This window comes from Phalaenopsis equestris, unplaced genomic scaffold (genome assembly GCF_001263595.1).
Source record: "Phalaenopsis equestris unplaced genomic scaffold, ASM126359v1 Scaffold000002, whole genome shotgun sequence".
Classification (NCBI taxonomy): domain Eukaryota; kingdom Viridiplantae; phylum Streptophyta; class Magnoliopsida; order Asparagales; family Orchidaceae; genus Phalaenopsis; species Phalaenopsis equestris.
Genome location: NW_018164444.1, coordinates 78,299,597 through 78,313,222, shown reverse-complemented (window position 1 = coordinate 78,313,222; position 13,626 = coordinate 78,299,597). Strand labels below are relative to the sequence as shown.

At 34.5% G+C, this 13,626-nt stretch overlaps 1 protein-coding gene across 1 annotated transcript; it reads left to right on the top strand.

Moving 5' to 3' along the window:
- Positions 1-185: 185 nt before the first annotated feature.
- LOC110020355 (zinc finger BED domain-containing protein RICESLEEPER 2-like) lies at positions 186-1,394 on the top strand. Its single transcript, XM_020718429.1, has 2 exons — positions 186-1,244; positions 1,344-1,394. The coding sequence occupies exons 1-2, from the start codon at positions 186-188 to the stop codon at positions 1,392-1,394; spliced, it is 1,110 nt and encodes a 369-aa protein (XP_020574088.1).
- The last annotated feature ends 12,232 nt before the right edge of the window (positions 1,395-13,626 follow it).

Sequence of the window (13,626 nt, the reverse complement as noted above, 5' to 3'; positions counted from 1 at the left end):
ATGCTATTTGTGAGTGCTTGTTGGAGTGGAATCTTCTGGATAAAATATCTACAATTACTTTAGATAATGTAAGTAATAATGACGTGGCTGCTAGTTCATTAAAATCAAATTTTCAATCACGCGGAAAGTTGCACTTCCATGGTTTTTTTTTTCATGTCAGATGCTGCGCACATATTATCAATATAATGGTCCAAGATGGGCTAAAGGAGGTTCATGAAATCATACAAAATATCAGAGAAACGGTGAAATATCTGAAAAAATCCCCTGCAAGATTACATAAGTTTGTAGAGGTGGCAAAACAATTGGGTGTTGCAACTAAAAAATCACTGTCCATTGATGTTTCCACTAGATGGAACTCAACTTTTAACATGTTGGAGTCTGCATTTATTTATCGCAATGTTTTTTCTCACTACGCAGTAAGAGATAGCAACTACAAATGGTTGCCTGTTGATTCAGAATGGGTGAAATATGAGAAAATCAGAAAATTTCTTTCAATTTTCAATAATGTTACAAATATGATCTCTGGCACACAATATCCTACTGCAAATATATTTTTACCTGCAGTCTCACATGTTAAGATGATTTTGATTGAAGAGTCATTGTCAGAAGATGATTACATCAGGAATATGGCTAGGAGTATGCAAGTCAAATTCAACAAATATTGGGGGGAATGTAATCTTCTTATGTCTATTGCAGCAATTTTGGATCCTAGGTTAAAGCTAAAGTTTATTAGCTACACATTCCCAAAGATATACTCACAAAACGAGGTTGACCAAAATCTTAACATAGTTCAAGATGCCTTGTGGGAAATATATGCAGATTATATTGTTGATTGTAATGTTTCCAATGCGGGAACTTTATCTGCAGTTGATACTACGAGTTCCTCAAGTCATTTTGACGCAATGTTTGGATTTCAAGATTTTGTTGTAGCATCTGGTTCTGTGGAACCATCAAAACCTGATTTACAAGTATATCTTGAGGAGGGATTATTTATGTGTTCTAATAAAAATTTTGATGTGCTCGATTGGTGGAAGTTGAATACATTGAAGTATCCCCAACTTTCTATTATGGCTCGAGATATTCTATCAATATCTATAACCACAGTTGCCTCAGAATCAGCTTTTAGTGCAGGCGGTAGGGTGTTGGATGATTACAGAAGTTGTTTATCTACTAAAACTGTTAACGCATTGATTTGTGCATCTAGTTGGATTCGATCTACACAACAAAATACTAAGACATTAGCGGTAATCTTTAAATTAAGTATATTTATTTCTACTTTCTATTGTATTTTATTTTTTTCACAATAGTAGATATTTATATTTATTTTTATTGTTTCTTTTCAGCAAGAGATTTTTGATGAGGAAAAACTTAATATTCAGCTTCCAAACATATGAAGCCAACTTAGCCAAGTCTACGCTATCATTGCTAAGAATTTTTATACTGTTGTAGCTTTTAACTTTATCAGACACTTAACTATTATTTTCACACTTGCTATTTTGCTATGTTAATGTTCATCAATGGCTTACGTGAACTGGCATGCTCTTCTAGTCTTCTAGTGAGACTCAAGATTGAGGATTTTGATATTTGTAAGAGGTTTGGCTATTTGAACTGGTATGTGTGCCTATTTCTTGTTTTATTGAGTTATGTTTTTGTTAACCATGGACAGCAAGATGATGAGAAATAGCTTAATTCTCTTAGCCCCTTACAGGTATTTTTTTTAAGATATAAAATATCATATTTTGCAATCTTATTTTGTTTGGAGGAAGATTACCATTGGGAGATATAAGCTTTTTTGTTTATATTTTTAACATATTTTGCAATCATATTTTTTAAGATATAAGCTTTTTTGTTTGTTTGTTTGTTTTTTTTTTTTTTTTGAAGTGGGAGTGAGGCATTTGTTGTTGTTGTATTGGAGGAAGATTACCATATTTGTTGTTATTTTAGACCTTTGTAATGTTTCATGCATATTCATATCCACTGAATTCTTATGAGTTCATCTCTGCTGGGTGGGATTCTTGCTGTGACTGTCTACATAGGTGGACTGGCTTTTGTCTACATAGGTTCTCTGGTGGCTGGCTTCCATTTTTTTGGTTTTTGGTGTCTGTTTTGCCCTGCTGCTGTCTGCTGGGTGGGATTCTTTACTTTATCTGGCTGAGGTGGCTAGCATTTTGGAGCTAAACCAGCATCTTTATTTTATCTGCCTGCTAGGTTGTTTAAGGATATTTATGAAGATATCTCCTAGTTCTTTCTCAGATTTCACATGAGTTATAAAAATTAGATTATGTTGAATCTTATCTCAAACCACAAGTCAATCTTTAGTGGTGGTGGTCTTACTGTGGCTATTTTTTGTTTTACTGTTGCATTTGAGTTTATCTCGGCTGCCTGCTGGGTGGGATTCTTGCTGTCTACATCGGTGGACTGGCTTCCACTTTATGGTCTTTGGTGTCTGTTTTGCCCTGGTGCTGTCTGCTCGGTGGGATTCTTGCTGTCCCATTTAGTGCTTGTTACTGTTTTGTAGAACTTCACTGCTAAATGAGAATCTGTTGGTGGATGGTCCTCCTTATGGGCTGAAAATGTGTGTTTGCAGCTTGGATGGTCCTCCTTATGGGCAACCGCTGCTTTGCTGAATGAGAATCTGTTATATATATATCCCTTATGAGGTGAAGGGTGTAAACATTGATAAAAAGCTTAGCATTGGCAGCTAAATGAGAATCTGAAAATGTGTGTTTAGCATTGGCAGCTGTAAACATTGATAAAAAGCTTATTATTTTAATTTAGAGTTGGTTTTATGTATCGTATTGGTATTTGTATGCGTGCGTGCGTAGTTTTGTAAAAGTGGATGAGTTGAAGGGTGTGGAGCTGTTCTATGTGTTTGCAGTCTGCAGATGAGAATGTGTGAGAATCTGCTGGTGGATGCTCCTCCTTATGGGCTGAAAATGTGTGTTAATTTCATTTCTATTGTAATGTATTGTATGGCCATAAATGACCTATTGACAGTTGTAGGAAACATAATATTGACTGGATGGGGATGGATCATGGATGTCATTGCAGGTATGAGTTTCTACCATTTCATACATGCTTCTTGAGCTCTCACCATCATAGCTGTTACAGATTTACCTAACTTTTATTTTCATACATGCTTCATGCTTGTAAAAATTGAAAATTAGGTGTTAGATATGTAAATGCATAAGAATTGAGTGGTATGTATCAGGTTCTAGACTTGTTTGTGTTCGCCAAGAACTCATTTAGGATTTGTATAAAATTGAACAGGATCCACGGCGTGGACTTGTTTGTGCTCTTCCATTTGACTATTTATTTGTGTCTTTCCTTGCATGCAGGGATGACGTAGTCACGTAAATGAAAGACAATTTTATCAGGTTCTGCTGTACGAACTTGATGCAATACGCAAGGTATATGTTTCAATTATTTTTTTGGATGATTTACATATATATATAACTCACTTATATATTTATATATCCCACACCTAAATTACATTTTTTGCATACATGTCATCTTAATGACCAGCATTCAGTTGATTACATATATCCTAAATTACATATCTTTTTTGCAACATACTTCTCCATTGTTCGCAAACAACCATAATGACCAACATTCAGTTGATAAAAGTGGAAACATACTTAACTCATTCTTCTGAAATGAGCAGACTGAAGGATTAAAGTTGAATGAACGTTGGGATTTCTAGAGTGATTTTTAGAGTGTTAGACATGTAAAATTGTATTTATTTTCTTGTTGCTTTTCAGTTCTTTATATAATATACATTTTGTTGCAATTGTTATGTTGTTGAGTGTTAGACATGTAAAATTGTTACATACATAATCTATATGGAAAAACAATTTATTTAAAATATAAAATTTTTGTGTTAGACATGTAAAATTGTAAATACATAAGAATTAATTTAGAGAGAGAGAATTTCGAACATTTCGGACATTTCGAACATTACGAATTCGAACGATTCGAACGATTAGAACAATTCAAACAAAAACGAACCGAACACGAACAGACTCTTCACGAACAATTTCGAACACGAGCCTATTTCAAACAAATTATATTTCAAACGAACCGAACACGAACATGAGCACTGTTCGTTCGTGTTCGGTTCGTTTACACCCCTAATCTTGTTGTTGCAGGTCATGAAGTCTCGAGAATATGTTTTGTCTGTAATGAGTTGGTATGTCTTTTTTATCTTCTTCTCCTCTTATTCCTATCGTGGTTCAACCCAGTGTTTGGTTCTGCCCTAGCCCCTCCTCCTCTGCCTCCAACTGTCTTCGGCGGGTTATGGTGGCAATTCTCCTCGTATCTTCCTTCATTCTCTCTGAATACTCAATTCTGGTGGCATTCTCCTATTGGTAATCTCTACCTTACCTATTAACATTGAAATTAGCTTATGGTTTGAAGATTTTTCATTTGTGTCTTGCTTTTGCGATCCATGGTTTGGTTTTTTCTGATTTCTGGTTTTTTTATCATGACCCGTGTGATTATCTTGTGATTTCTTGGTCGTTGTTGGGAAGATATTTTTTTTTTTGGATAATTACATATAGTTGTGTGTTATTTACAAATCAATTTCATACATTGATTTCATTTCATTTTATGGGATGATTAGGGTGACTTGCTTAGTTGAGCTCTCCCCTCTATTTCATTTTTAGACAATTACATACAAAGCACAAAAAAAAATTGTTTTTTGCAAAACAATTACCTCAGTTGATTTTCTTAACTATGAATTTGATGCATTTACACGTGCCACAAAATTTAGGCATAAATTTGATTATATATATATGGGTTGGGTTTTATGGGTTGGGTTTTATCATGACCTTTTTTATCATGACCTTTGATATTTGAGTGAGAATTTTAAAGATGGATGGAAGAGGGTGATCGTCTCTTCATTTTGCTAGTTCAATTGGAACAGTCTTGCTGCTCAACTCATTGGTTGGTCTTTTTGGTGGTTTGCCCTCTTTGTTGGAGTAATGATATGCAATGTTGGTGGTGATGTTGATGATGTTTTTTTTTGTATCGCTGTGTTGTGTGTTGTTGGTGGTGATGTTGCACCATGGTAGTGTGTGTTGATGTTGAAGATGGTGTTGTTGGTGTGGCGTGTGTTGATGCTGGGGGTGGAGTTATTATTGGAGATGTCGGTCTATGTGGTTTTGTTGGTGATGCTCTTGGTGGTGTGTGTAGATGTTGGAGGTGGTTCTTCAGTGTTATGGTGGTGTGTGTAGATGTTGGAGGTGGTTCTTCAGTGTTATGGTGGTGGTGTTGTTGGTGGTGTATGTAGATGTCAGTGGTAGTTCTTCAGTGTCATGATGGTGGTGTGTGTAGATGTTAGGGTGATTCTTTAGCGTCATAGTGGTGGTGTTGTTAGTGGAGCATATAGATGTTGGGGTGGTTCTTCAGTGTCATGGTGGTGGTGTTTTGGTGGTTTGTGTTGATGTTGGTGGTGATGTTGTTAATTGTCATATTGATGTTCGTGGTTTGTTGTGATGTTTCATTTTAGCTGGCTTTTTGACTTATGATACTTTAAATTACAATTTGTTTTTCCTTTATTATACATTTATGTGGCTTGGTTCTTTTTCATACTAGCATGGTCACAGTAAAGATAAAATAAACTGGTTTGTTTGTCATGTGGGATAAATATGCAATATAATATTTTGTGATATCTGTTTAAAAGAGGTGGAGTTATGAAATAAATTAACAACCTATTTTAAAAATGAAAGCTGACAAAATATAATAAAGAAGTTTTGAGAGCGCACGGGAAAGGGAATACAATAGGATGCAATTGAAAAATAAGTGGGATTGGTTAAAAAATGACTGAGAAATATGAAAAGATTTGAAGTGTGAATCCACATGCTTGGTTCGATACATGATAAAGCAAAACCATTGACGCTTCAAAAGAATGATGGATCATGAGATTGGAGTTAAGAATTTATGAAACGTGAAGCCCTTATCAATTATTTATTTCTTCAATTACATTTTAAATATGTATAATCCATTAATTTGTAGGTCATTTCAATTGCTAAAAAGTTTAAGTTTAGTGGTATTAACCTTGAGCTTGAAGAAAAGTTAGATCGTATGCTTGGTGGAGTCGTTGCTATGTGGGGTCATGCATAAACTTCTAGCGAGAGAGTGTTTGTTGACGTAGTTGAGCATTTAGATGCCGAGCTAACTTCTAGTTCCAATGAAGCGCCCCAACCTTAACCTCAACGATGTTGGATCTACTAGTGGATCTAAGCATCATATGAATCTAAGCATCAACTAAAGCTAAGACTTTCTCATTCAAAAATTATTTTTTTTAATGTATTTATTTAACAACTTAAAAATATGTATATACTCATCACTTTATCTTCTAAATAGCATTAATATATATCTTTGCAGTATGAAGAATGTTTTTGTTTTATAAGTTAATATTGATGATTTTTTTATTGCATTTAATCTTTGAGTGCTATATGGATAGATTTATATTTTGGACATATAGTTATGAATATATCAAGAAGAGAAAAGTCCAACCACCCGCTCTCCTCTCTATTTCGGATTTTGCAAAATTAAATTAATGCTAAATAAATATTAAATTATACATGTATATAGAGAAAACAAAATTAATAATGTTAGCACCTAACAAATTGAATATTACTTGACAAAATGCTGATTTTAATATCTAATGACAGTCACTTCAACTACTAGAAACGTGGTAGAGATGAACCTTGTGAACGTTGTGAAAATTGTGAAAATTATAAGGGATAGAAAAAGAGGGTTGTTAAAGGATTTTGACAAATGTATCGAATTGGACGAGGACAGGGTTGGCGGAGGTGGACTATGGGTGGGGGAGCCAGTGAATGTCATCCAATTTAGATTTGATGGTTTGAAGGCAGGGGCGATCATCGGAGATATGCTGACAGTGAAGCAGGGAAAAGTGATTATGATACAACGTGTTAAGGAGGAGAAAATATAGTGTTTGGATGTCGCGTGTTGCCATACATCTCATTTATGGGTGATGTGGTGCCCCGTGATTGGTCGTACAGAAGAACACTTGGAGACTTTTCAGTATGAGATGATGAGCTTCACATTGAAATAATTCAAGCTAAACATGGTATCTCATTATTCAAATATTATGTAGTAGCACTGAACCAGGGCCTAATGCAGTCAAAAAAATCCAAATATCATTAATTTGCATGCAGACAATGCTGACATGTGTGTGTTTATATTGTATAATTTATTATATCTTATAATAAACTCACTCATTTTCTTGCATGATCACTAATATTGCATGCAAACTTAAGTCTAAAACACATTAATTCATTTGCAAGCTATAAGGCTAGCTATGAGTAGAGTACAAATAATCCATGTAAAGCAAAACCGATGTATTTGTCACAACAAACCTTACAAAACATGGAATATATTAGAAAAGTTATTATTTTTTTTAGTGAAAAAATGACATAAAATATATGGTATTTATTGTAATTTTTCAAAATTTATTAATGCCACAAAATATTAATTCATTTCCTTTTAAGTGTATCGTATTGGGATTCTTTCAATTAGGATTCCCAAATTAATTAATGTTATGTTTCAGTTTCAATTCCCGTTGGAATTTCTTGTTGTTTTAAGGGAAATAAATTTCTTTCATTACATTTCCCAAATTAATTAATGCTCTGTTTTAATTTCAATTCTCGTTGGAATTCCTTATTGTTTTCGAGGGAAATAAATTTCAGAATGTGGTCCATATAGTGTCTAAGCTCAACACTAGAATTCAGTAACATTTTATAACGTTCATAATGCGAGAAAAACTCGCATATGCCCTGCTCACGTCTATTGAACTCTGTGATGGGCAGAGCACTATAATTAGACGTGATACTTGTTGTTTTGGTCTCTGAGCTTGTTCCTCTTCATTTTATTTGCACCATCGGGTTGTGAGTGAGAAAAAATTAGAAGATCTATAACAGAAAATTTGTTGTGAGAGTTGTGAGTGTCGACTCTATTCGTGTAAGCTATGGCTAGAGGTATGTATGATTCTATCTCGCTTCCGCTTATCGATTCAAATATATTTGTTTATGTTTGTGAATATGTTTAGATCGAATATGGTATTATTACTTCATTTGGAATCAGAGCTGGTTTAACCTCTGCATTGTTTACTTTGTTTCACTTTGTTTATGCGTAAATCTTGGTTGAGACATTAAGGTTAATGTCCGTTATTATTGCCCGGTTTTGAAGAAAACATTTTGATTTTGGAGCATTAGAATTTTGACGTTGTTAATCCAAAATAAAATCGGAAATCATGTTAAAATCAAGTTTCTAAGCTTTCTGTGATTTGAACCATTGATTTTGCCTGTGAAACCGTTGGGTTTCCCATTCGGAGCCATGGGTCTGGAGCCGGTTGAAGGTTGAAGACGAGCCAAATGACTAGTCGTTTGGGCGTTGGTGAAAACGACGTGTCGTTTTCATTCGGCAAAAATCAGCCTCCTCATGCAAAATGACATGTCTTTTTGAGTAAAAAAAAATGCACTTTTATTCATTTTATTTGCATGCAAATGTTTAGCTCTTAATGAAAAATTAATTAATGTTAGTTGATTCATATAATTTTAATTAATTAGGGAATAACCACAACATCTTTAATTAATTAAAATTATATATATTAAGTTCAAGAATCACATTAAAACATTAGTTGTAATTAATCATAGGAGATATAATGAAATCTACCCAGATGAAATATCAACTTATATTTCTTAATCTACCCACAAGAATTAAGAAAATGAACATAATTTGATAGTTTTTATCATAAAGGTGATAGATGAATCTAAGTAGGATTTTTTTCTCACAAGCAAGTTCTATGTCACTAGATTCATCAATTTGAGCATGATTTACATTGGTAAAACATGACATTTTATTTTTGGGTCTAAAAAAAAAAATTAATGAACATGTATGTTTGAAAAATTTTACAGTTGTTCAACCTGCGAACATTTCTGATTTTATGTGTGGCATTTCCGAATTAAATGACAATAACTATAAGATGTGGAAAGAGAGAGTTCTTCTTCATTTAGAATGGATGAATATTGATTATGCTATAAGAAAAGACGAACCATCTGCCATTACTGAAACCAACATTTCAGATGCTATTGATCTTTATGAAAAATGGGAGTGATCCAATCGCCTCTCTGTGATGTTTATAAAGACCAAGATATATGCTGGTATCCGTGGTTCTGTTGAGCAGCAAAATAAGGTCAAGGACCTTCTGAAAGCCATCAATGAGCAGTTTACAACATCTGATAAGGCTCTGGCCAACACCTTAATTATGCAGTTTTCATCCATGAAGCTCACTAGAATTAAAGGTGTGTGTGATCATATCATGCACATGAAGGACATAGAACATAGCGGCCCAGCTTAAAGCTTTGGAAGTTAAAATATCAGAATCTTTCCTAGTTCATTTCATTCTGAACACTTTGCCCCAACAATATGGACTCTTCAAAATTTCTTATAACATACATAAAGACAAATGATAAATTAATGAGTTGTTGATCATGTGTGTCCAAGAAGAAGGTAGGTTGGCAATGGAAGAGGGTGAAAATGTGAACTTCACTACTCAAGGAAAGAGGAAGAGGGATCAAGCCAATAATTAGGCAAAGAGCAAGATTCCTCCTCAGTCAGACATAAAGAAAGTGTCAAGTGTTTACTTTGTAAGAAGAAGGGGCACATGAAGAAAGAATGCATCAAGTTTAAGAACTGGCTCGACAAGAAATGTACTCAACTTTCATTCGTCTGTTAAGAGTCTAATAAGGTTAGTGTTAATCATAACACATTGTGGATTGATTCTGGTTCTACAATCCATGTTTCTAATACCTTGCAGGACATACAAAACCTAAGGAAGCCAGTGGGAAGTGAACAATGCATCTATTCAGGAAGCAAGATGAGTTCACATGTAGAAGCCATTGGCATGTGCAATTTGGTTTTAAGCAGTGGTTTCGTTTTACGATTGGAAAAGACTTTTTATGTTCCAAGTTTCTTTAGGAATTTGATTTCTATTTCAAGACTTGTACCTTTGGATATTTCCTTTAACTTCTTGGAGTCTGGTTTTAGTTTATCTTATGAATCTAAGGTTATTGGTTATTGTATTTTGTTTGATGGTCTTTACTCTATTGAATTGCAAAATGATGCTTCTTATAATTCTATGTATGTTACTGTTGGGTTAAAACAATGTGTTGTGAATGAGGAATTCTCTATGTTGTGGCACTGGAGATTAGGACACATCTCCATTAAGAGAATTAAAAGTTTGGTAAATGAAGGGGTACTTACTACTTTGGATTTTGCTAATTTTGAGACTTGTATAGATTGCATAAAGGGTCTAATAAGTCTAAAAAGTAAAAAAGGTGCTAAGAGGAGCACAAACCTATTGAAGATTATACATACAAATATTTGTTGTCCAGACATGGATGTAGTTAGTCCAAGATACTTTGTCACCTTCATAGATGATTATTCACGGTATATGTATCTCTACTTACTTCGTTCTAAGGATGAAGCTTTGGATGCCTTTAAAATCTTTAAGGCCGAAGTGGAGAATCAATGTGGAAAGCAAATTAAAATCGTGAGGTCAGATAGAGGTGGAGAGTACTATGGAAGATATAGAGAGTGGACAAGAGCACCTGGTCCATCTGCGAAGTTTCTTCAAGAACATGGGATTGTTGCCCATCACACTATGTCTGGTTCTCTGGATCAGAATGGTGTGGCAGAGAGAAGAAACTGAACTTTAATGGACATGGTGAGAAACATGCAGAGTAACATGAAACTCCCTGAATTCTTGTGGACTGAAGCTCTAAAGACGACTACATATATATTAAAGAGATTTCCAACCAAGGTTGTTCCAAAAACGCCTTTTGAGTTATTCAAAGGTTGCAAACCAAGTTTGCGACATATACGCATTTGGGGATGTCTGTCTAAAGTAAGAATTTATAACCCACAAGAAAAGAAGTTAGACCCAAAAACCATTAGTGGGTATTTTATTGGATATGTTAAAAGGTCTAAAGGGTATATATTCTATTGACTGTCTCATAACACTAGTATTGTGGAATCAATAAATGAAAAATTTCTTGAGTATGACTTGATCAGTGGGAGTGATCAATTTCAGGATATTGTTTCAGAAAAGGATCACTGCGAAACTCAACCCTCTAGGTCAAGTGACAAATTGATTGTTATTCACACCCCTCAAGGACCCTTCAAGGACAAACATGTGTTAGACAAACAATTACTGAAGTTCCACAAGTATTAATAATGATCAAGTAGATCAAGTTGTAAATAAGGAACAACAAGGTATTGTTGAACAACCAGTTGAACAACATGCTCCTGAGGAGAATGTTGAAACAACGTTAAGAAGGTCTACTAGAGAAAGAAAATCAGCTATATCTGGTGATTATGTTGTGTATATTTAAGAATCGGGCTACAACATTGAAGCCAAAAATGATCTTGAAATGTTTTCATAAGCCATGAGTTCTAAGGAATCGGACTTGTGGCATAATGCCATGAGAGATGAGATGTATTCTATGACATCTAATCGAGTTTGGGATCTCGTTGAGTTGCCTAATGGTGTAAAAACAATTGGATGTAAATGAGTTTTCAAAACAAAGAAAGACTCATAAGGTAACATTGAGAGACATAAGGCAAGACTCGTTGCCAAAGGGTTCACTCAGAGGGAATGAATTGACTATACAAAGACATTTTCTCCTAAATCTAAAAAAGATTCTCTCAGAGTAATTATGATATTGGTAGCTCATTTTGATTTTGAGTTACATCAAATGGATGTGAAAACGACATTCTTTAATGGTGATCTAGAGGAAGAGGTTTACATGAAACAACAAGAAGGATTCTCCTCTAGTGATGGTGAGCATTTGGTCTGCAAGCTAAATAAATCCATATACGATTTGAAACAAGCCTCCCGTCAGTGATATTTGAAATTTCATGAAGTTATTACTTTATTTGGTTTTGAAGAGAATGCCATGGATCAATGTATATACCAGAAGGTTAGTGGGAGTAAAATTTATTTTATTATACTGTATGTGGATGATATTTTACTTGCAACTAATGATAGGGGTTTACTTTATGAGGTGAAACAATTCCTTTCCAAGAACTTTGATATGAAGGATATGGGTGAGACATCTTATGTCATTGGCATTAAGATCCATAGGGACAGATCTGTTATAGAGAGATTTCACATGAAGAAATGTTCACCGAGTATAGCACCTATTGCGAAGGGTGATATATTCGATTTGAGTTAGTGCTCGGAAATAATTTTGAACGGAAATACATGAAGAACATTCCATATGCTTCAGGTGTTGGAAGCCTTATGTATGCTCAGGTTTGTACCAGACCTTACATAACATTTACTGTTAGAGTGTTGGGAAGATATCAGAGTAATCCAGGTATCGCCGAAAATAATTTTGAACGGAAACACATGAAGAACATTCCATATGCTTCAGGTGTTGGAAGCCTTATGTATGCTCAGGTTTTTACCAGACCTTACATAACATTTACTGTTAGAGTGTTGGGAAGATATCAGAGTAATCCAGGTATCGATCACTAGAAAGCTGCAAAGAAAGTGATGAGATATCTTTAAGGTAAAAATGACTACATGCTCATGTACAAACGAACTGATAATTTGGAGTTGATTAGGTACTCCGATTCAGACTACACTGGCTGCATTGACTCAAGAAAATCAACATTTGGTTATACTTGCATGCTAGCTAGTGGAGCTGTATCTCGGAGAAGTGCTAAGCAGACCTTGACTGCTACTTCCACTATGGAAGCTGAGTTCGTATCCTGTTTTGAGGCTACCTCACATGGTGTATGGTTGAAGAGTTTCATATCTGGGCTTAGAGTCGTGGACTCTATTTTAAGGTCATTAAAGTTGTACTGTGACAACTCAGCTGTAGTATTTATGACTAAGAACAATAAGAGTGGAAGTCGAAGTAAACACATCGACATCAAATATTTAGTCATAAGAGAACATGTTAAGGAAAAGAACTGGTCATTAAACACGTTAGCACTGAGTTGATGATTGCTTATGCTTTGACTAAAGGCATGCCATCAAAGAATTTTAAGGATCATGTAGTATGAACATTTATTGCTTATGCTTGGTTCCATAATGTGATTTACATTGTACGAACATTTATTGTCTTAATGAAGCTCTTAATTCAGTTGATGTTTTCTCATATAGTTTTGTGCACATATTTATTTGATTCATTTATTTTGAGAAATAAATGAAGTTTCTGAAAATACGATCGAACTTAGTGATTTTAATATCGTAAATATTAATAAAACGTTTCATTTTTACCGTCGCATTAGCAAAAAAGAAGTTGAGGAGGCTTTAAAGAAAACCAAGGGTGGAAAGTCTGTAGGACCTGATGATATCCCAATTGAAGTGTGGAAATATTGGGAGATTTGGGAGTTTCTTGGCTTACTAAACTCTTTAATATTATTTTAAAAACTAAAAAGATGCCTGAGGAGTGGAGGAAGAGTATTTTGACCCCCATTTTTAAGAATAAAGGGGATGCACAAGAGTGTGCAAACTATAGAGGAATTAAGTTGATGTGTCATACTTTAAAATTATGGGAGAGGATAATTGAACATAGGTTAAGA

What these genes read in the sequence shown, in the direction of transcription:
- LOC110020355 (XM_020718429.1), top strand. Translation starts at nt 186, where the DNA reads ATGGTCCAAGATGGGCTAAAGGAGGTTCATGAAATCATACAAAATATC. An exon ending in AAAATACTAAGACATTAGCG is followed by an intron (nt 1,245 to 1,343) that starts GTAATCTTTAAA and finishes GTTTCTTTTCAG; the next exon opens with CAAGAGATTTTTGATGAGGA.